The 24,287-nt window shown below is 35.3% G+C and overlaps 2 protein-coding genes across 2 annotated transcripts in view; one reads left to right on the plus strand and one right to left on the minus strand.

The window, feature by feature from the left end:
* Positions 1 to 7,051: 7,051 nt before the first annotated feature.
* Positions 7,052 to 10,061, plus strand: LOC116255051 (two-component response regulator ORR5-like). The gene is made up of 5 exons (XM_031630783.2): positions 7,052 to 7,662; positions 8,023 to 8,078; positions 8,914 to 8,991; positions 9,141 to 9,211; positions 9,554 to 10,061. The coding sequence occupies exons 1-5, from the start codon at positions 7,524 to 7,526 to the stop codon at positions 9,678 to 9,680; spliced, it is 471 nt and encodes a 156-aa protein (XP_031486643.1). The 5' UTR covers positions 7,052 to 7,523; the 3' UTR covers positions 9,681 to 10,061.
* A 9,547-nt stretch (positions 10,062 to 19,608) lies between these two features.
* LOC116254927 (uncharacterized) overlaps positions 19,609 to 24,287 on the minus strand; it is a 61,996-nt gene continuing 57,317 nt past the window's right edge. The window contains exons 15-19 of the mRNA XM_031630580.2: positions 23,402 to 23,471; positions 23,241 to 23,318; positions 23,105 to 23,130; positions 21,963 to 23,001; positions 19,609 to 20,093 (exon numbers count right to left, since the gene is read on the minus strand). Coding sequence (XP_031486440.1) covers positions 20,054 to 20,093; positions 21,963 to 23,001; positions 23,105 to 23,130; positions 23,241 to 23,318; positions 23,402 to 23,471 — 1,253 coding nt within the window. The 3' untranslated portion in view covers positions 19,609 to 20,053. The remainder of the gene's footprint in view (positions 20,094 to 21,962; positions 23,002 to 23,104; positions 23,131 to 23,240; positions 23,319 to 23,401; positions 23,472 to 24,287) is intronic.

Below are 24,287 nucleotides of genomic sequence, written 5' to 3' on the forward strand. Positions count from 1 at the left end.
GCAAAAACAAGCTTCCAAAAAAATAGGCTTAACGTATGCATGCAGCGGTTCTTAAAAAAAGTATAGCGGTGTCGACATTTAAAACAAAAAAATAAAATTGCATTTTTAAAAAAAAAAAAGGTTGTATTTTGACCCATCAGATCACTTTAAAGACAAGCTCTATGTCTTGTATCATCCAAATCTAAATTGGAGTTTTTTTAATATTTAGAGAAGTATTAAAATACACTTAAAATCGAACATTCTTTTGGGCACCCACTGAACTCTGCCCACCCTTCGCGAGCCAAACCGTGGTCGGCACATGAGAGGATGTGGACAACTAGGGAATCTTCAAAAAAGTTATGGATAGGTATATATTGCACACAAGGACTAAAACTCTTCTTAATATTGATGATCAGGTTCAGTTTTACAGGTGATTGGATTAGAGCTTTTAAACCAGTCAAAAGTAATTCTGGCTGACTGCTCATCAACACAGTCGATTTGGATTTTCTTTTTTTCTTTTTTTTTTTTTGTTCTACCTGATGCATATTGTCTATCGACTTTTAAGCCTTGGTCCGGCTCGGTTTGGATCCACCCAACACTCGAAATGCAATCCTGGACTCGGTCTGACCATTCGAATCCAAGCCCGAGTTCGGCTCTGGTTTGGCTCGACTAAATTAAAAAATATATTTTAATATAAAATATTATATAAATGTAATAAAATATTATATATATATATATATATTAATAAAATAAATATCAAAAAAAATATCAGGCCCAATTGGGCCGCCTCAATAAGGCCCGGATGCCCTTTTTCTTGTAACCTGGGCTTGGGCCCGAGTCGAGCTGGCCCAGCCTCTTCGACGTTCTCTGCCTCCCCTCACCTATGGGCCTCCCAGAGCGGCATCTCCCTCCCTGATGCTCCTTCCATTGCCGCCGGGTCCGGTGGGGCTTCGTCTGACACGGAGGAGAATGGGGAAGGAGAGAAAGAGAGTGTGTGTGTGTGAAGGAGTAAAACAAAAAAAAGTGAACGGCTATTATCGTTGTTTGATCAAATGATTAGACGTTTCTGATATGGTTGTTTGATCAAATGATTAGATGATTCTGATGGCTTGTTCGTTGGTCCATCTATGAACCCAAAGTGAGGTTTCCATTTGCCTAAATATCAATTTAATATGAATTGTGTTTTAGTTGAAGTTATTTTTTATAAAAAATGATTTCTTACTACACATTTTTTATGCTATAAGAGCAGTTTATTTTTTTATTATCTTACAAACATTATTAAAATAAAAACATGATTAACTTATACATGTTCCTCATTAAATCATTCTTTCGATCATATCTATATGTTACAAAAAAAAAACACTTTAAAAATTATTTTTAGTAGATCTGGTTTTTTGTCCTCAATAAAAGTGATGGTATTACCAATTTCTCTCTCTTTCTCTTATATATATATATATATATATATATATATATATATATATATATATATATATATATATATATATATATATATAAGAGAAATTGAATGGTCACTTTGGCTTTTCAAAATCACACTTTTATCTAATTAGAGCCATTTGTTCCAACATGATGAACAGCTTAAAGAAAAACAACCATAAAAAGTGATGGGTATTTTCATAATCTAGTATGAGTTAACATCTTTTTTTTTTCTTATTTTTCTTTCAACTATTCATTTGCTTTAAATGACTAAAATTTTTTACTATATATATATCACCCAAGCGTTCAAAAGTTAGCTTTTATATATAGAGGTATGTTTGAGAGGATAGACGAGAGCATCAAAAATTAGTTTTTCAAAATATGGCTTTCTAGGGTGCCATTTAAACACAACCTAGGACATCCTCTATGTTTTTTGTCGTTCATTTTGCACCTGTAAACGATGCCGTTGATATGAATAATATTGCGTTTTTGAAACACATATGCTTTCCAATTATGTTTTAGCAACACTATATTATCGTTTCAAATGTAATAATGTCAAACGTTTGATCAATAGATTTACTAACAACGTCGATAATTGCACTACATTTTCTGGAACAAGTGCATGCCATTTTTGAAACACGTCTTTCGTAATATGTATCGCATAACACAATATTCTTTTTGACGAGCATTTTCTTAGGGAGTGTTTGATGGTTTGGAATTTTGATTCAAGAATGAAAATTCCAGAATCATAATTCCTCTTCAAGCTGGAACGAAATCAAACTTTTTTGTTCTAGTTTTCTAATTTCAAAAACAAAATTCTCTGTTTGTTTAATAATTTCAATTTATTAACAAGTAAACATTTTGATTCTAAAATTCCATGATTGTAAGTATATCAAACGCTCCGATAAAGATATAATAAGCTTTCAGATTTGGGTATGTCTTTATGTGTTCATATTCAAGTACCTAACTAGCACTTATTAGGAACTCGACAACCAAGATGGTTATCCACCTGCATTCATTTTGGCTAGTAATTAAGATATGCTTTTAATATCTAACTTAACATATATAATGACTTTATTCTTTATAAACGACTCTATAGTTTCACAGAGTTCCTTGGTCTCTATTTCAAAAGCACTTTTTTTTAATCACTTTGTTATCAAGTCAAAAAAACATAAATATTTTTCGTTAGGTATCGTTGGACCATAGTTCCAAGGCCCCCTTGGCATCTTCCCAAATTTCTTATTGCAAGCTGCACTTTTATTATCAATTGTTAATTAGGTTTTGAACTATGTACTTACCTTTAACTTTGTCTAGAGAAGGCAGTGAGGTTGTAAGAGATCATAATAGCATCCTTTTCTTCCTCAGATCAAACGACTTGTGTATAAAATTCTGCTTCATAACCAATTCAAGTTGTGGCCTTATTGATCCTAACCTAACTCGTAGTTAATTTGATTCAACACTCAAAAAATTGTGAAAACCAGACGTATACACACACACACACACATATACATATATATATATATATATCCAGCTGGATTTGGACAGAGAAATCTTATATCGAAAAACACTGTCTGATACATCATGCAGATATATATATATATAAAAGTACAAACTAAATCACCTTTTTTTTCATTGTTTTTCTTTCAACTGTTTATCATGATGGATCGAACTCATGTATGTTGCCTTCTAGATATATATATATATATATATATATATATATGTATGTATAACTCCTCGACTAGTTACATCCGACTGAAAGGCCTGATTGTTCTGGATGGCTGGAGGGATCCACATAAGTTTCTTTGAATGAATAGTTGTCAAGCTATTTCTATATATGAACATGGCAACTATAATACAAGGGGGGTTCTTAGTCACTTCATTTTCCATAAATGGTGGTGGAATCAGAATTGGCATCTTCCTCCTCCTGCGCCATTAATGAAGGTGAGATGTGTGACAAGGTTGGATGATTAGGTCTGTGATAAAGAACCATCAAAGAGATCATATTCTAAAAGCAGGATATTTGGCGGAGCACGGCACAATGAAGGACAAATACTGTAGTGCGGTTTGGTATATATAAATTCTCTATCAATAAGCAAGGAACAAGAATAGAGTTTTACTTGCTCCACTAGAGGATTTGAATGGAAAACAAACTACCTCTTTCCTTAAAAGAACAAATCTTCTTCATTACATGGGCAAAACCATCTAGTCTTGTTGATAGCTCTGTCCTGTGAGCATAAAATGGAAACATCGAGAAGATAGTAGCTTTTCTGGTAGCAGTCGAGCCAGAAAATTTTAACTGAGGGGCACTAATATACGTGGACTTGATTGTAGATTATAAAGAATGGGGCATGAATATGATATAAACTAAATTATGTGGGAGACCAGTATGTAAATAAACTAATTTATAGGGGTCCAATAGGTTATATTCTCATAAAGCTAACAATGGGTGCAATGACAAAGCCACATATAAGACAGTGCAGCATATAAGGCCTTAACTTTCTAAAACCTCATATATAAGCATGTGTATTTACATTTAGTACTCCTTCTCAGCTAAAAATTACAAATTAATTATATAAATCAGTGTTACTTTGTTGCAAGACCTATATCTGATTCTTTTATGTCTTCACAACTGGTTCATGCTTTAGTTCTACTTTTAGTAATTAGTAGGGTCCAACTCTACAACCTAATTTCATTTACACAAGGTGAAGTTATTTATAAGTTAATGACTACAAGTTTTTAGATTGTAAAATTGTGTTTTCTATTTTTCCTTTTCTTTACAGCTAAATTGCATGTGTTTACTCTAAGGGTCGATTTCAAGACACTTTATTTCAGCTAAAAAATATTATTTCCAAGTGAAACACAGATAAATTTCTATTAATCAAGTGAAATCTAAAAAAATCTAAATGACTCATGGGACTTTGTCAATTTAGAAAGATGGGAGATCTGATTCAAATTATACATGGTACAACTAAGAAGGCCAAAATTTCAAAACCATATCCCGAACATTTACATCCTTGCATATCTATGAATGATTATGGAGATTCTTAGATTGTAACGTTATGTATTATGTTATTTAATTTGTACATGGCAAACCTTTTCGTTGCATTATCAAATTTTTAGAAGATTTATTTCCAAACAAAAAATTCATGAGCAATTTCTAATTTAATCGAACTTTAGTAAGAAAGTTAACTTGTTCAGATTCAGATTATCTAGCCAGATGAGATATCAGATTCAAATCATATTCGGTACAGCTAAGAAAACCAAAAATTTCAAAACCATATCCAAACCATTTACGTTCTTATCATTCGTTGTAATCACAATAGGTTTTCCTACTATTCTAAATTTCCTAATTAATTGGACAACCCTTTTCTGATCAACCATCAAATGGGGAATTAAATTTAGCACTGTACCCTAGATTAGATTGAAATTGAGCTCATGTATTCATCCAAATATCGGACCTCAAGCACAAACTGCGAATAGCAGGCTCTTGATATTCTCTATTATAAGTTTTGTATATTTGCAGTGACAAGTGACAGAGCTAGAAATTTTTGGCTGATGGGTACTACTTCAAAAGATCTTAGAGTACTCTGCAAATAAGATTGAAGGCACCATATATAAATAAGTAAACAATTGCAGGACACCAATATACAATATAAATAAGCAAATTCTTGCGGCCAACCAACTATAAATAAATGAATTATGTGGGACTGTGTGGCCAACTGCCCACACAAGCCCTATATATGGGAACTCATAGTAAGCCTGCATGCACCATATTAAGATTCAAGCTGGTGAAATCAGTTTAATTTAGTAAATATATACAGCTTGGTTTGGGATTCAAGATAGTTATACAAAGAAAACAAGCTAGCCCTCTTGCTCAGAGCAGTTTGAAGGCAAAAGGCTATCACAAAGCCCCGTATATGTGAACCCCTCCAAGTACTCCAAATTATAAATGCACAATGGCAGCTAGGTTTTCCACCGTAAAGAGTGGCTTCAAAGTTTTTAATTGATTTATTTATACATTTCCTTGTCAAGGTTGAGGTTTGTTTCCAAGATAATCTTTCAGTTTCTGAACAAAAAGTGAAATTTATTTGAAAATGGATTTCGCTATGAACTTTAATGATGCGGATTTGGATAATTTATTGATACACAAGTGAGAGGTCAGATTCAAATCGTATTTGATACAACTAAGAAAATCGACGTATCAAAAGCATATTGAATTATATCTTTCACCTTAATTTCAATAGCTTTTTAGTAGTAAATGGGCAAGGTTTTTACTGTATTTAACTACCAATTAGGGTTTATATTTTGACGGATTCTGTATGGATTAAATTAAAAGTTGAGCTCAGGTATTCATTATATATCTGCACCTCAAGGAAAAAGTGTGAAATAGTCAATGGTTTTTTTTTTTTAATTTTCTTTCTATTTTTCTGGATTTAGTTTAGATCCAGGGAAAAAGTCCCCATCTTGGAGACATGTTATCAGGTCCCAGCTTGGTAAATTCCTCAAGGCCCTTAATCTCCGCTCTAAAGTGTGTACTATTTGGACCTTAGAGGAAGTCTTGCCACATTTTTAGGATTCAATCTACTAAATATGCATTGGTTGCACCTATACTCTAAGTTTCTTATACCAAACAAACATAATAAGCCCTTCAAGAGAATTCTGATGGGCACAACTGGATTTTCAAAAAATTAAAAAAACCCATAGATTTCCTTTAGAATGCCTTCAAATACTCTTTCAAAATTTGTTGAAAATACCATTTAGCTCCTTGAGAGTATAATAAAGATCCTCAAGTATATATTTGTTCCAGTCAATCTAGCTCCAAATCAGGTCGTGGCTATCTGGCCTAACTTTTGGGGAAGATTTATAAGATACTCAGAAAGAGTCCTTTGCTTCCAAACAACTCCCATAGATCACCAGGGAACCCTACTTGCCCAAGAAGCTTACAACATATAGGGGGCGGAAAACGTGTTCCCAGAACTCATAACCTGCTTTAGCAAGGAGTGATGCCCATGGAAATCGAACCATAATTACAGTCTATGAGACAGATCAAGTGGGTCCTACTAAACAAATAATTTGGTCATATAAGAGCTTTAAGAGTAAAAAAAAAAAGAGGAAAACATTACAGTGGATTAAACTAACAGGGGGGAGGGATCAGTAATTGCCAAAGATGGAAGGGGTGAATGGGAAGGCATTAGGCATGTAAAGGAAAAAGGTGAAAAGAGAGAGAAAGAGGGGGAAGGAAATAATGGGGCAGATCAAGAGGAAGGCTGAGTTGGAGATCGAGCGAATATTGTATCCTGCAGAGATTTGGTTCCTGCGATGGCAGGGATCCACGAATAAAAAATATCACGAAATATCTGTGATCCGATTTTGGCCAATCTTAATTTCTTTCCGCCTCTATAAAGATGCAGTCCTGGCCTTTGTTCTTCCTCACCATCCCAAGCACGTCGCTTGCTTCGGTAAGAGAGAGAGAGAGAGAGAGAGAGGGCTCTGTGGGGAGTCTGAAGAACCTTCCATTCTGCAATTCTCCACCTCTGAGTGAGTTATTGGGTCATCATCATTTTCTGATATTGCAGTGTGCTTGAGAGAGATAGAGAGAGAGAGAGAGAGAGTTGGGCTTTGTGGGAAGTCTGAAGAAACCTTCCATTCTGCAATTCTCCACTCTCTGAGAGAGTTATTGGGTCCTCATCATTTTCTGATATTGCAGTGTGCTTGAGAGAGAGAGAGAGAGAGACAGAGAGTTAGGGCTTTGTGGGAGTCTGAAGAAACCTTCCATTTTGCAATTCTCCACTCTCTGAGAAAGTTATTGGGTCCTCATCATTTTCTGATATTGCAGTGTGCTTGAGAGAGAGATAGATCAGAGAGTCAAGGTCTGTGGGGAGTCTGAAAAATTCTTCCATTCTGCAATTCTCCTCCTCTGAAAGAGTTATTGGCCCATTATCCTTTTCTGTTATTACAGTGCGAAAGAGTTGTTGCCTGATTATCCTTTTCTGTTATTACCGTGCGAGAGAGAGGGAGAGAGAGAGATTTCTGTCTGAGTCGTTGTTGGTGCTCTTGAGATTGCTTGATTGTGGCCTGCTGGTGTTAGTGCCTGTAAGAAGAGGGAGTATATGAACGCGATGGCTTCTTCATCTTCGTCGGCCAGGCTGTGGGGTGATGAAGGTGGTGTGCCTCATGTGCTGGCTGTCGACGACAGCCTCATTGACAGGAAATTCGTCGAGAATTTACTGAGGAACTCGTCTTGCAGAGGTTGGTTTACCTCTCATTCAGAGTTCCCTCTCTCTCTCTCTCTCTCTCTCTCTCTCTCTCTCTCTCTCTCTCCCTCTCTCTCTCTCTCTCTCTCTCTCTCTCTCTCTAGAACTCTCTATGTGATCTTGTTTGGACGGTCTGGACATAAAACATTTTAGCGTGATGAGTGTGGAAGATCCTGGTTTCCTTTGTTGGTGAAAGCGAGAGAAGAGAGAGAACGCGCTCTCTCTCTCTGGTCTAAATCAGCTGTTTCATCTTCTAAACGTATCTCGTGTCCTCTTTTTTTAAGTTTTTCTTGGTACAAGCAATTCCTTTTCTTCTTTTGTAACTGAAATATGACTTCACGCTTTGCTTGTGCAGTAACCACGGCTGAAAGTGGGCCAAAAGCATTGGAATACCTGAGGCAGGACGCTAAGGTCTCTCTCTCTCTCTCTCTCTCTCTCTATATATATATATATATATATATATATATATATATATATATATATATATATATATTTATTTGACTCTTAGTTTCTCATCATGCTGGGCATGTCCACGCGATTGGATAATTGGGTCAAAGCAAATCACATCTTAAAACCTGAACTCGAAATTTGTTCTAAATTCTTAAAAAAATTATTTCCATATCTTTACCCAATTCCCTGTCAATTACGATCGAAAAAAAACAATAGTTTTCTTCCTTTAGAAAGTTGATATATCTCTTAGTTAACCATGTAGTTGTGATCACCGTGTTTTGTACTTGTAGAAGCCAATCAGCTGTCTGTTGCATGCACGTTAAAACTTCAAATTATTCCTTGATTATAATTTTTAAATCCTTCGCCAAGCCATTGGAGGTTGGATGCTTCTGTATACGAGTGGCTTCGGTTGCATGTGAGGAGAATATTAGGTGAAGGTGTGGATTATGATACTTGAGTACCAAGGAATCGATGTTGTCACCTTTAAAGAAGCTTTTCAAAGAATAGTAGGTATATGTCATCAAATGTGTTAAGATAAGATTGAAATAAATATGAAAAAGAATATTCTTTGCAGATTTAAAAAAAAAAAACATTTTTTTGGGGGAAAATCCAACTATTCCTTAATGACCCGGTCTAAATATAGCAGCAGCATCACTACCCATGTTGATTTTCAACCTGATTCTTGTTCTATTCTCTTGGCAGACCGTAATTCTTTTTTAAAAATACCAATAAGGACCCCCTTTCTTATTCCTTTTTTTTATATTAACTTTCTGGCTTCCTCTTCTTGAACTTTCAGGCTTCAAAGGTGAATTTGATCATAACAGATTACCAAATGCCTGGAATGACCGGATATGACCTCTTAAAGAAGGTCAAGGTATGAAAAAGATGGATTCTGGCCTATCTCTTCCCTTTTATTGCTGCATATCCGTACGTAATATATCGTTCTTTGTTCCTATAAAACCATATAATATTTCTCAGTATCTTTATTCCAAAGCTGAAAATGATTTAAAATATCAAATGCAGGAATCCTCAGCCCTGAGAGAAATTCCAGTTGTTATCATGTCGTCTGAGAATGTTCCCACAAGAATCAACAGGTAAACATATCACATGAGCTGCAGTTTACTTCAACAAGATATGAACAACAATAACTTGCCAATAAAATATACATGTAATGGTTTCTAAAAAGACTTCCTAGAGTAAAATTACCATGGTTTCAACAACAATAAGTTCATTAGTTTTTACATTTCCTATATATGTATATGTGTAACACTCGTGCATATTTATTAAGTTTTATATATTTCTACAATTTTCTTTATGTTTCTCTTAGAAATAAAAAATGGGTATGGATAGGACAGATGCAACACACATCAAAAGGGAAATATGTTGAACTCTTTTTGGCTTTTGGGTTCTGACAAGAACACAATGTGGGCATGCAGATGCTTGGAAGGTGGGGCAGAGGAGTTCATACTGAAGCCTCTTCAGCCATCAGATGTGAAGAGACTCTGGGGCCACATCGCCAAACTGAACCAAGCATGTGCTGGGAAGCAGTGCAGAGGAAGATGAAGCTTTAATGGTGCAGACTGTAGAGAGAGAAACTGTAGAGAGAGAGAGAGAGATTGTTTGCTTTGTACCATGACCAAAATAATGTTTGTAGACCTAAACACAGCCCAAAAAGGTAGTACAGTGGGGGAAAGGGATGATGTGGGTCGTCATCTCACAAGGTAAAGTAGGATTTGTATTTTGGGATAATCCAGGAAAAAGTAGGGTTTTACTGCATAGAAAGCAGAAGCTTAGCTGTTGATTTAAAAGTAGTGGGGAGTGGCTGTTGGGAATCCTCCCCGTGTAACACACCACCCATGCTCTGCGGGAGGATTTCAAGAAAAAGCATGTATTATGTATCTTTAGGAACTCGAGACAAAGAATAGAATTTAAGTCTTCCTTTTCTCCCTTGTCTCTCTCTCTCCTTCGACTCTGTCTCGGTCTCTCTCTCTTCCTCTCGATTTGGCTGTCCTTTTTAGATACTGTTGTGATTCGGCGGAATGAGTCACGTGAGACAAATAAATAATACGAGAACGAGGAGGGAAGGTGGCTCACGAGGCATCCCCAGGTCATTGATGACGGAATCCCAAGTGATGCCATTCATTCCAGAGGATCCAGTACACTTGACCTCTCTCTCTCTTTCTCTCTCTTTATATTATATATTATATTATATATATATATATATATATATAAAATAGAGAGAAAATAAGAAAATAACAGCCAGTTCTCTAAATTCTTCCTTGTAAAAGTAAGCTGCTGCATAAATAAATGTTCATCTATCAAAGCAAAAAAAGAGAGAGAGAGAGAGAGAGACCCAAATCTCAAAATTCTTATAACAGCTGAAACCTGACTCTATTGGTATATGTTCTTCTATCAGAGCAGAGATAAAGAGACCCACTCCTCAAAATTCTTCCTTCGAACAGCTGGGTATATATATATATATATATATATATATATATATATATATATATAGAGAGAGAGAGAGAGAGATACCCAATTCTCAAAATTCTTGTAGCACCTAAGGCCTGACTATACTGGTATATGTTCTTCAATAAGAGCTGAGATCAAAGTGACCAATTCTTAAATTCTTCCTTTAAATTCTTCCTTGTAACATATATATATATATATATATATATATATATATATATATATATATATATATATATATTATATAAGCGTAGAAATATAAAAGACTATATATATAGTTTGGACAGAATCCTTTTTTCCAACAGCCAATTAATTTTACGTCAAAACGTATAAGAAATGGCATGAAGTTATTATATGTAGAAGGGATTTTGCAGATCAAAAATTTCTTGCGGAATTGATTCATAAACTCTGAATGGATATTCCTTATCGCTTCCTCATGAATCTTGTTTAGTGGTGGAGCTCCAAATTTTTTGTTAAAAAACATTTTAAGTTTAAATTTCAAACTTTAAGGGACATTCATATGTAAAAAACTTAAAATTAATGAAGTTTCGTGTGGGCACACCGTAGCTTCGCCACAAAGATAGGAATGCTATTGAAATAGTGAAACTTCTGTTGAACAGGGCAAGGTTTGCGTCAGCCAAACTTCCCAAGATATTCTCACCCTTCTTACACTCAACTCCCTATAATAAATACCAAAATGCAACCTAACCACCTTTCGCCATATCAGTTATCACTTGGCCCCATTGCTAAAAGTATCCTAACAAATATAGTTTTTTTTTTGAAGAATAAGGTATTAACTTTTTAATTATTAAAAAGGACTCATCATAGTGCCACAATTTAAATTTGTGGTTCCACGATTTAATCTTCTAAATGGTCCAAGCAACTTAATTGAAACCTGTGTGTTTGATAGTATCGGGTCTCACAGACTAATAATCCCAAATCCCTTTTATGTTGGACCAGTAGAGTTAAAAAAAAAGTGAATTAATTCAAATATACATAAAAAAAATAAGGAGTTGAGATCCTTGGTATGTGACCAAAACCTCATATTTGAGATCCAATGAAGATGTCTAACCTTAAATCCTCACATATGAGAGTGTTGGTGACCTCAAATCACCACAAAAACCCTCCTTGGAACTATAGAATAAACAAACATCGAGACACCAAAAACAGGCCATGTACCTTATACAATCGAGAAGGAATGGGTGGGTGAGCGGTGGTTCTCCCCCGCTTGCGCAGAATAAACAAACATGGGGTCATACCACTACGTAAAAACTTTTACTTGAGATCATTGGTATCCAGTTAAAACCTCGTATATATGAGAAATTGAGAGAGAGGGGAGGAGTCTGACCTCAAATCCTCAGAAATCCAAGGTAAACAAATGCCCTCAAAAGGTCTATCATGGCGCTACCTTCAACTTTAGGGTTTATACAAAGCATTGATGTTAAATTCAGCTTGAATTGGGTGATCTGAACTAAGTTACTAAAAAATTGGTTCCATTCATGGGATAATAATAGGATCTATTTTTTATTAATTTTTTATTTTATTTTATTATAAGAAAATCTGAATATCTTTTTATCGATTCATGAGCCCATTCAATAAATCAATAGCTTTTTCGATTCAACTCGGTTTTCAATTTTAGTAACACTGATACAATATTGGGTTGCTGCACCTAACTTATATAGCCATGGCTGACAGCACCATTCAATTGAAAGCTAACCCACATGACCAAAGTATCTGAAAGCAGTGTCCCCTTCCATATCAAAGTGTGGCTTTGAACAGTTCAAAAAATTTCAAGTTGCCTTATGCTTCATATCTTATGCTGCACCGCGTTGCATTTAATGTGGTTACCTTTTGTATGCAGGATATCGCTGATCGATTACCATACTAAGGAATTTCTTGTAGTATTCTATGTATATATATTAGTGACTCTAGCTGTTTAATTTCAGGATCGTTCGATCTGATACGATGGATGACTAAGAGAAAAACAAGAAAAAAAAGTTGAAGGACATTTTCATCATTTAATATTAGTTTACATTTTTTCTCTTTGTTTTTATCTCAACCATCCATCTGTTTTAGATCAATGGTCCAAGTTAGATAACTGGGTGGCTCTAGATAGCCAAGTCGTTACTATTACTATTATTATTATTATTATTATTATTATTATTATTAGGACACAAAATGCTACCTGATTCAATTAACAAAATGCTCATCCATGGATTGATTTATCTTTTCTTCTTTTCTTCTATTTCAAGATATTGTTCATGGGCACATATGTATATCTCGAATTGACTGACCCTGGATAGTATTCAAAATCTTTTGTTTCACCATTTATAAGAAAGATGAAGAAACAAAAAGTTAGTAACCCGATCATCTAGCGATTTATCTTAATTTTATGAAAGTAATAAGCCCAATTTTTGCTCAAAAAACAAAAGCTAAAGATCTTTAGTTAGATGTAATTTCTCACACAAAAGGCCCTAACCCTGGTGCAGAAAAAGTGGATCAAGATAAGGTTGGATACAGATGATCGCGGCCGGCCTCCTCCAAAAAGTGCCCCAAAAGAATGGCAGATTTCATAGGAGTAGGTGGTGACAAGTCCACAGGTTTGATCTTTTGTATCATGCTGTTAGAAGCATGACCCGTTAAATTGTGTCCTAAGCTGCATTTCCTTCACCATCTTACTACTGTCAGCAGCTGCGAATTGTTGTGACCTGTTCAAAAGTCAAAATTTCAGGTGAGCGAGAGGATATCGACCCACCACCAACCAAAGAGCCAGAATCTTATTGCCCAACATATAGGACTGCATCGATACGTAGGTGAAGAGACAATGTACCTTCATCTTAGTGCCCTTGGAGCCGTTTAAAGCTTACATTATCCACAATGCCGAGGCCATAAATTTGACTAAGGGGGGAATAAATGTGAAATATCCCTAACTGAAGGTGGGATATATATATATATATATATATATAGGAGGGCGTGATGTAAGTCATTCAAGTGGAAGAAAGTGAAGAGTTCCATACCCAAAGTCAGCTGCTGGCATAATTTAGTAGTAAGATTCATATACGCTTGCTAAATAAGCCTATTCAAAATTTAATTAGTAGGAGCCAAGCATGAAATAACCTTTTTGTTTTTTGACAAAGTTTATATTTCTTGAAGTCCTTTTCCTTTCCTTAACTTGATAACACAGTATATTATAATATCAAGGTAGATGCATCACATATATATATATATGGTAAACAGTGAAACACCATATATGTACATAATATAATATTTAGCATGTTTGCACGTGTGTGTTCATATATATATATATATATATATAGCGAGAGAGAGAGAGAGAGAGAGAGAGAGAGAGAGATACAGGCTTTTCTTGTCGAGCCAGACAAATCGCGAACAGGCATTTGGCAGCTGGCGATGCTAGCCGAACCGTGAGCTGCTTAAACACTTGGCTTATTAATTTGCGATCCCTGGATCCATCTAATTACCATAACCCCATGAGCTTCACTCCAAAAGATCCAAAAATGCAAACAAGGGAAGACTTAATTATGTTTGAGTATCCCCTTTTCGTAAGGAGAATACTTTTGACAATGTACTCCAAGTCTGGCCAAGCAAAAGCAATGCCATTCATCTCCCAACTATGTCTACAACACATGACAGACTTTGGTACTCTTTAGTCATTAAAGAGCACCTACCCATCCAACTCCTTTAATGATGCTTGCTTGGATATAGGAACAAATTGCTGTATTGCTGACTTACAGTTCCATGTTAGGAATAGAGCAGATGAACTCAAACAAAGGCACTAATTATTGCTGCAAGCTAAGCTTTATATGACTCCTTTAAGGGGAAAAAGGCAATGCTTTTTAAAAATATCATGCCTTCTTTAAAAAGTATCACATTACTGCTGCAATATTGGCACAATATTACATTTTCATATGGTTTTAATGATCTTGGTGTTACTCTTCATCTCCATAATGTTCCTTAGTATCGTTAAAAAAATTAAAGATCTGCCAGCTGTATTGCCTTTGATCAATGGCAGCATGGATCTGACCATGATGAAATCATGTTGTTGGAGCCCAAAGGCCATTAATTGTTTGAAAATATTGCAGTATATTGGAGAAAAAAATTGGAAAACTTATAAAGCTCCTCTGTCAAGAAGTAAAAGATACTGAAGTATCCCCAGCCAATATTAGGTTCTGCCTCTCATGTTAAATTCCTGTAAGAAGATGCTCGGAAATCCGCTTCCTTTTTTACGACAAAAACTAAAGGGGCATTTGAACTCATAAAGCTAGTTTTGTGAAATCCTGGTTTAAAACTTAGCTAATAAAACATAGTTTGGATGTTTGGATAACGAACACTACAAAATGCCAACGAATTACCGACATTTACTGACATTTTCCTTCCGACGTTGGTAAAAAGGAATCTTCACGACATGTAGTACTGGATGTCGGTCAAGTTGACCATCACCAACGTCTGTTTCCCTACGTGTTGGTGAATCCATCATTTTCGGTAGTGAAGTCAGCTTCGGGGGAGGTGGAAAAAATCAGTTTTACTTAAAATTTTGAGGGAGCCAGAGATCATGCCCTTTATGAAAACCTGGGTTTTGTTGTTGGGTTTTAGTAAAACCCAGTTTTACTCATCCAAATGCACCTGAAATGGTGTTTTGGGGACAAAACTTTGCCTCTAAAACCGAGTTTTGAGCTGCCATCCAAAGGCCTCGAAGGAACTTATATGCTCAAAAGCAATGTTTGCAAACAAGTGATCATCAATCAAAGCAGGATAACACCTACTATCTCAGAAACATATTCAAGGAATCAAGATCAAGAACAATGACATGAAAACTGTTAATCCATTTCATGGGGATTGCCCCATATCAGCCCCATGGGCTCCCTATATGCCTCTATAGACAGAAAGACTGTCATCATCCCTTCAAATCCCTATATTTCTGAAGTGCTTTAGCCGGTGGTCCAGCTATAAATTTTTCAGTAACATGCACTAATAGTTTAAATTGTATTTTTCGAGGGCAAGCAGCATGTAAAATAAATGTCTATGAAGTAATAACGTACACATATGTATGTCATTTATGTGGGTCTATGTAGGCAATTGCCCATACAAGCCTACATGTGTTTTTGCCATTCGTTTCACATGCTTCCATTAATGGTATCAAATTTCTGACTAGAGTAGCTGTGCATACTTAGCACATAGTTGGTAAACCTGTGACTGAGACTCAGATTGACTAAAGATTAGGTCAGTGGGTAAGAGAGTTGACTCGGCAACTTCCCTGAGTTATTTTTTTTGTATAAATAGATGAAAAATGGCATGTCTATGAAGGCCTTCTATTTGATTTTTTTCATCAACTAAAACTTAATAACTTGTAATATAAGTATTTGCCTATATTTATTAAAATTTGTGATATTTTACCATTCGAAAAATAACAAACTTCAGTATTCAGCAATGTGCTACAAAAAAGAACTGTATATATTAATTAATTGATAATCCTAACTGACTCGATTGGCCCTCACTCATAAGCCAGTAAATAGACAATCCTAACCGACACACGGATCAGCGGGTTTGCCAACTATGACTTAGACTGATCTTCTTTCTTCCACTTGGCTTGAAGTGATCTGCTTCCATCAACTATTACTCCTGAACCTCTTGAACCAGAGACCTGGGTCGCTTCCCCAAGGCCAATTGAAAATTTGTTAATTATACATCTGGTTGCAGCCACCTTTCTAATGGGGTCATCTCAGCCCTTGGTTTTAGATAGAGGAGATCAGTTCTTCATATAACTTTGTTCAGATTAATTTGATAGTCGACCATACAGTGCTCAAAATCAAGAATCAGAAACAATATTAAAAACCACTTGATCTGCAAAATATGATTATAATGAAAAATATTACAAATGGAGAACCATTTCGTATGAGTAACGGAACGGGTTGGCTATATACGAAATAAAAAAGAAACAGAAAGAGGTGTATGTTGAAAGGACACGAGAAAGAAACTGATCCGGAAATTAAATAACCTCACTTCATGCACAAAAAAATGAAGAATTTATGAAATAACAATTTGATTGGCGAGGAAGTTATATCATAATACTTCATTATGAATTATTTGTGTACTATATGGTTGGTGGCAGCTGCTTCTTCAACCCTGCTTCTTCCCCAACACTTGTCCATCCAAAGTTACAACTGCCTACTCAATACTTCCTTTAAGACTTAAAAGTATCCTTCCAACCACAGAGCTTCCCAACTTTTCCAATTTCTTGAAAGCAGGTTTTTCCATTTTCATCTATGCTTCAGCAAGCATCTTCGCACCATTTTCTTTTTCCCTTTTTCCTTTCTAGAGGAAGGACTTAGTCGGGAACACGCCAACCTTGTTAAAGAGGCAATATGACTCTGCTACCAAGTTCCTTTTCCTTGAATAAAAATTAACTGTTCAACTCTTCCACGGTTTCTACTTTAAAACCACAACATCTTTTCTCTTTTCTCTTGAGTTTGGTTTCGTTCTCAAAATTAATAAAACCTTTTCTTGTTTCCAAGAGGCCCCAAGCCCCATTGCTTTTTGGTTTTAGGCTGCGTCGGTGTCAAGGATAGTAACAGTGTACTATTCAACTTAGGTATCATGCCTACAACTTAAAACTCAAAGGAAGTGCCTCCATAGTCGAACTACAGACCAGTTTTTCATGTACACCTTGAGACTCATAATTGTCAATTTCAAAAGCTGGACACCCTAGATGTCAATAGATCGGATTTGGATCAGATATACCTTTGACCACATCTGTTTTTTAGATATTCACATGTTTAGATTCAAATCAGATTCAAATACAAATAAAGAAAAGTCATATCTGAATTTGAATCCAAAATCCTATTTTAGAATCCAAATTCGAACTGAATCTGATTTTTATATTCATATCTGAATCCGAATGTGAATTTTGAACTGAATTTTGCTAATTTTCAAAATGGGCATTAGATATATATAGGATATTTGTCTAAAAACAAATCTAATTTGAATCTATATCCGAGTCGGATCATATATTTATATATATTTGAATCTGAATCCGATCCGATTTCTTAATTGGATATTAATTTTTTTTTCACATCCAAGTTTTTAGGTCGGTTTGATCGGATATATGATTCAAATCGGATATGTTGACATCATGTTCATACTGAAAAATGAAGGTGATGCTATCTACATCCTAGGGTTTATTTCATCACATCTGCACTAAGAATTACTTCAGGCAGAAGCTGCTAAAAAGGATCTCAATGTTTTGGTTACAATTTGATATTTGATTCAAACTTAGATACAAGTAGCCAGAACTGAATAAGAATTCTCGTATCTAATCAGTAAATTAACGCATACGATTGTAAAATTTTCATATTCCAGACGAAGAATGAATGATCTTCTTTTCTTTCGTTGTTCTTTGCTTGTACTCCGGCCAATATTCCACCACCCAATTATCTGAAACTTTGTTGTCTGCATCATCTATATTGGTGATGGCTGGTGAGCAAGGTATAGCAGATGAATCGATGACCACAACTTTTCTTCCTTTTTATATTCCTAAACCCCATTAAATGGGAAAAATGGCATCCGGTCATTAAAAAACAACTAAAATATTAATTTCCCTACGTTATGTGCTCCTCAACGGTTCACATTTTATATGCAGATCCAAATGTGCTAAAAAGAAAAAAAAAAAAAAAACTTTAATTAACATGATTTGATTTGATTCAAAGATAAATGTGCATGTTATAACTCCTTTAAACTTACACTTTCAAAATTTCAGAGTGTTTCTTCATTAAAATCAACATAAGGTCAACTTTAGACAATGCCATATATATATATATATATATATATATTTATTTATTTATTTATTTATTTATAACAGAGGTATCTTTACATATATCTATATGAGTACAACGAGTGTGACAATATGAGCCCTCGAAATGACTTGGTCTGGAGATAGAAATCTCCGCTTGTTTGAAGAAAATGGAAGTTACAGTAACCCCACCAGCCTCTTTTGGTTGCCTTTTTTTTTTTTTAAGAAAAAGGTAGAAACAGTGTATTAGTCGTGCATTAGGGACTCCAAATTAGGTAAGGATGCGGCTTTAGACCCTAAAAGTCCCGGAAAAAATGAAGGGAAGAGGGCTTTTGCTTTTACTCGAAAAAGTGCTTCCACTCACCAAAAATAAGAAAAGAAATGATACATACTTTGGACCCTTGGATAAAGCCATCCAATGGTCTAGGTTAACAGTGTAATACCTGCTAAAAATGTTGAACTGAAAAGAGAGAAGTCCTGTGACATTGGATGGTTTCATATGAGGGTCCAGATCACCATATTTTCGTATTTAAAAGAAAAGGACAAAGGAAAAGGTGATAACCGCCTCCTTTTTAAGATGGTGCCAAATTTGGATTCCCACATCAAAGTAATCCAAATTCAGGGACGTATGCTCACATTGATTGGACCAACTAAAACACTTTAATTATATTTGAACAAAGATAAATGAGCCTCATTATTATGTTGGGCATCTGATTAGTGATTATCAGCTCTTTTGGTGTTGAACTCTTGTGGGCAGAGACCTGCTAGATCAGGTCATAAAGTTTGTTTTAGGTCGGTTTCTTATGGAATACAACCAAATAAGATGGCATCGTGATGAGCCCCTGCAGTCCGTATGCGCCCTTCTCCCTTTCCTCTTCAATTCTGCTTTAATTTTTAGTTTACAATGAAATATTATTCTATGAATTTATCCAGATAACGTAGCGTGCCAGTAATTGCCAAACACCCCTATATACCCTTTTTGCCATTTTCACGATGAGATAGATTCTAACCCATATATTATAGACTTACAAAACTCATTTTCTGTTTGCTCACAAATCAAAGCCCCCTCAAAACTCACTCGTCAAAACTCAACTCGTGCATGACTCCTTTATAAAAAAAAAGAGTCAAGCTTGAGTTTAAAAATATGCTAGAAATGTTAAATGAGTAGAGTTAAGTTATAAGAACTCAACTAGTTCAAACTCAAACTCAACCTGGCTCGACTACATAATAAATGTTGATTATAATAAGAGGATAGTTAAACGAGCAGTAACTAAACGAATTTAAAATGAGACATGATGGAACATAAACAAGTTAAATGGGTTAAGTTCAAGATTGACACTGTATCACCACGTCAAGCTCGAGCTTGTTTTATAGAGCTAGACTCTTAAGTTCGAATCAGGTTCGAGCTCGAGGCGGCCCAGCTCGAATTCGACTTGGCTCGTGTGTGGTCCTACTAAGCAAGCGCCAGTTCTGCTAATGAAACCAATACTGATTGGGTGACTCAGTAGCCGAGTTTGATCAATTCTTTCACGACTAGGTAGTTCATTCTTTGTGATTAAATAGAGAATTTGGTTTTTCGACTTCCGCTGTCATGAGGAAAGATTATTGAACGAAATAAGCCAAGATAAATGCATGGAAGTATAAGACACCCATAAAGACCAGACTGTCACTGAGTTTGATCTGGATCTTGCAGCTCCTCGTCCTCTCTGATTAAAAATGGAAAGCACAGTGAGAGTTGAATGGAATGCTTTGTTATGATAAGTAAAGTAAATAATTCTTCAACCCTTTGAAGCAGTTAGTAAGGATGATTCATGTGAGACAGAAAATTCCACTATACATTTAAAAAGCAGGCATTAAATAACAAAGAATAAACCCAAAAACACATTTAATAACGATGAGCTGTGACCTACTTAACATCAAAGATTCTGTGATTAAAGTGCCAAAAATGGGTAAGACGTTAGTTGCCAACCAACAAGCAAGCTAAACACAAGAACCAATGTACCCTTTTATAAGAGGGATAAACGGTATATCCAAATTGGCTCTTGGATCCTCTAAGTAAAATGGTCCATATCCCAAAGGCATCAAAATAATATAAACTAGATCCATAATGTAATTGGATCCGAATCTGGGATCCAGTAACTAAACCGCACTGCGTCAAAATGTTGTCGGCATCATAGCGTATAAAATAATATGTTATAATACGTAACAAGACATTCAACATGAGTGCAAAAAAGAAAAAAAAAAGAAAAGGAATGGACAAAAATGGGATATGGTGAGACTTGGGAAGTGGAGAATGACGATGATACTTCTTCCTACTTCTGGTCCTGCCAATGCTAGCGTAGGTTAAAACATGCTTAGTTCGAAGCAAAAATGAAAAAAAGGTGATGTATGAACGAGGTAGTTTTAGCAGAAGGAAAAGCCGTGGATTAGGTACTAGGCTTTGTGGTAGAGAACCTAGTGATAACTTGACTGATTCTGGCTCAATCAAATGTTTCCTTCTTACTGCTTCAGGTTCTCAAGTCTCAACCTAACATTCAAACAGCTACGACTCCCAAAGACTTAGTAGTACAGGGGAACACGGTAATCAGAAGACATGTGGTAGGAAACATTTGTTTTTAGACATGTGGTAGGAAAAGTTTGAGAATAAATCAAACCTTAAAAGTTTTGCAATTAAAATCTTTAATCAAACATCCAGTGCAAGTGGATGGGAAAAAATTAGAGTATTTTCCAACAAATTCATACTAAGAAGATATACATACTAGAATATAAAAGTTGCTACGATTTATGTTCAACATAATATGCAATTGAGATAAAAACAATGAGTTAATAATTAATAGAGACTTGTTTTATCAAATATACACTTGTTTAATAATATAAACAAATTTGCTGTCATTTATTTTAAGCAACTAAAAAAAGCTCAACAAGAAAGTATAGAGTCCAGGTTGACCCTATCAGATTGGACGATTTTTAGGTTGAGGAAGAACTAAATACCATATTTCAAGAGGAGGATCTTGACTGGTTCAACACTAAAGGAGCAGAGGATGTTGATGAAGCAGAGACTCCATATTCTCAGGGGGATGCCAAATTTGAAGGAGACAACAGAAATGAAGATGAAGAAGATGATGATGAATTACCATACTTTCATTTGTTATTTGCATTGAGCAACTTTATGTTGTGATATATTAAATTTTAAGCTTATTTCTTGATGTCTTAGGTCATTAAGTTATATTAAATTGGTGAGTGTTCATTGTTAAATTTTTGTGTGACGTGTTTTATAGCAAGTATTTCTTGGTATTTTTCTAGTTATCATTTTTTCTGCTTCCTTTTCAAATTTTTAACATCAAAGAAAATAAATTTATAATTTTTTTACATTACTACATGCATCCAACTATTGACCTAACCTAACACAGTACTATGCATTTTACAACACTGACAAAAACCTTTCCCGTTGAATATTATGCTCATGAGCAAGCATGCTAATAAAACTTTTCCAAGGTAAACGAACAAAAGATCAAAACTATTCAATAACTGGGCTAGAAAATATACAAGACATCTAGATATGGTTGTATACGTACTTGTCTTCAGGCTTCACATGATGTTTGTCTTCAGGCTTCACATGATGTTCGCCCTGGGAAATTGGGGTCTCCACCAGTTCATTTGGAGATCTTGTTATTTTGTTGTCGACAGAATCATGTGTTTCACCTTTACCATCTTCACACATATTGCTGCCATTCTTTGAATTGGCTTTCATGAAGTCACATCCATTGCAGCTATCCTTAGAATCTATTGTATCAGCAATTTCACCATCTTTTGAGTATGAGGCATTGTCTGCAAATGTTGGTTGTTTCCCTGGGACCTTCTCAAAAGTTCCATTGCAGTCTGTTGTTTGCAAATCTGACTCATCTATAGATATTCTTCTCGCTGCATGCTTCTTTTGAGAATCAAATCCTTCCACTTGTCTTTGGATATCCAGAAAATAAGGATTTAAAAAAACTTTTTTGTTGCTTCTCCACATGGAGTTAGGGTTAGGTTTCCTTATCTCAGATCTACTGTTGGATGAAGTATCAGTTCTAAATAAATCTCTGGGATCTACTGAATAATGGCTTCCAGAGGGTTCACATCCATCTACAGCCCACCGAGTGTCAGGAATGAAATGATTGACTGTTTCATATTTTGTCAAAGGACTGAAGGAAGGAGAGCAATCCGGAACATGAAAATGCAGGTCATGAGAGCATATATGATCCATTGCCACAGTATCATTTCCTAAGGGCATGCCAATAGATGGAAATGAAAAAAATTCCTCATTAGCCAGAGAAGATTGTGTCCCAAGAGATGAACCCCAGTGTGAATCCATGTTTCTCTGATTAGCAGGTATATTCTTCAAATGAATTCCAGAATTGGGATTCAAAAGGCTCTGCGGACACCAGTTCTGAGGCCATATTTTTGTTCTTGAGCAATGAACATCATCAAAATCCACAAAAGGATCTTGATCCTCTTTGAAGATTCTCATATTCCCATCACATTTTAAATCTCTGTCAAGTTGACTAACAAGTTTTCTCTTTCTAGATTGTGTCCTCATTGAATCAGCCTCTGATTTCTTTCTATGACTGTTAGCTACAGGCGAACATAAGTTGCAAAAGGGTTTGGTTTAAGCAATAATAAAATTCACTGTACTCCCAAAACGTAAACTAGTAAATCTACAAGGCAATGAAATAACCTGCTCCTAACGAGAATAGTCCTTCTCTGCGAGAAATTTGGAAAAATATGAGAATGATCATTATAGCTAATAAAAAGAAATGAGCATCAATTGGACCAACCATAAACTAAAGAACCTAGAAATCATCCTCATGTACCTAGACAAACTCGAGCTATCTGTTCTGTCTTGCATAGGATCACACCAAGGTAGTCCAGTGTCTATACCCCAGTCACTTCTGAGAAACCAGTCAATCATAAAGAGTGAGCTTTTGCACAAGTTAGAACTAATTAATGTATTCACAACAAAATAAAGAAATACCTTTCCTCATAAAGGAAATAAGAGTCCTGTTTGGTTTCTGAACCTAGTGTTTTCAGTTCAATAGGCCATTCTGATTGCCATAAGGATCACTGTTGTTAAAGACATAGGAGCAAGCATCTTTTTTTCGATCGTAATACAAGATTTCATTTGAAAGACAATAGTTAAAAACTTCAACGGAAGGAGACATGCATGAAAAGATCAGAGATAATGGATAGTAACACAAGGACAATAGCATGTTGGATTTTGTTTACAAAGTCAAATTTTATTGCCTTAACTGTTCTTAGTGAATGTGTTCAAAGGGTAAAGAACTTGCCATTCAATTAACCTTGGAAAGCTGTAATTGTTAAAGTTATTAGGTCTTATTCTGCTCATATTAGTCAAAGTCTATTTATGTCCTCCTTATTGTAATATGTTATAACTTAGTTTACAGTTTTACCCCTTATAATGAGGTCAGTCTTTTATTAACTATGGGTAATCGTGTATTTTTACTGTCTTTAGTAGAGTATTAGTTAGGGTTTTGTTCCCTATTGTTGTAACTTTCTCCTTTACACAAGAAGAGAATGATGTGAAGAGTGATGCCGCTGTTGATGTACTCTCGTGCAGATTGAAATAACATTGAATTTTCTTGTTTTCTATGTTTGGGATCACTGTTGTTAAGGACATAGGAGAAAACATCTTTTTTTCGATGGTAACACAAGATTTCATTTGAAAGACAATAGTAAAAAACTTCAACAGAAGGTGAAATGCATGAAAAGATCAGAGATAATGGATAGTAACATAAGGACAATGGCATGTTGGATTTTGTTTACAAAGTCAAATTTTATCGCCTTAACTGTTCTTAGTGAATGTGTTAAACAAAGGGTAGAGAACTTGCCATTCAATTAAC

This window comes from Nymphaea colorata, chromosome 5 (genome assembly GCF_008831285.2).
Source record: "Nymphaea colorata isolate Beijing-Zhang1983 chromosome 5, ASM883128v2, whole genome shotgun sequence".
NCBI lineage: Eukaryota > Viridiplantae > Streptophyta > Magnoliopsida > Nymphaeales > Nymphaeaceae > Nymphaea > Nymphaea colorata.

Bases quoted from the DNA above. Each gene is read 5' to 3' on its own strand.
- LOC116255051 (XM_031630783.2), top strand. From the start codon at position 7,524: ATGAACGCGATGGCTTCTTCATCTTCGTCGGCCAGGCTGTGGGGTGAT. The intron at 7,663-8,022 runs GTTGGTTTACCT...TTGCTTGTGCAG, and splicing joins GAGGAACTCGTCTTGCAGAG to TAACCACGGCTGAAAGTGGG. The intron at 8,079-8,913 runs GTCTCTCTCTCT...TTGAACTTTCAG, and splicing joins ACCTGAGGCAGGACGCTAAG to GCTTCAAAGGTGAATTTGAT.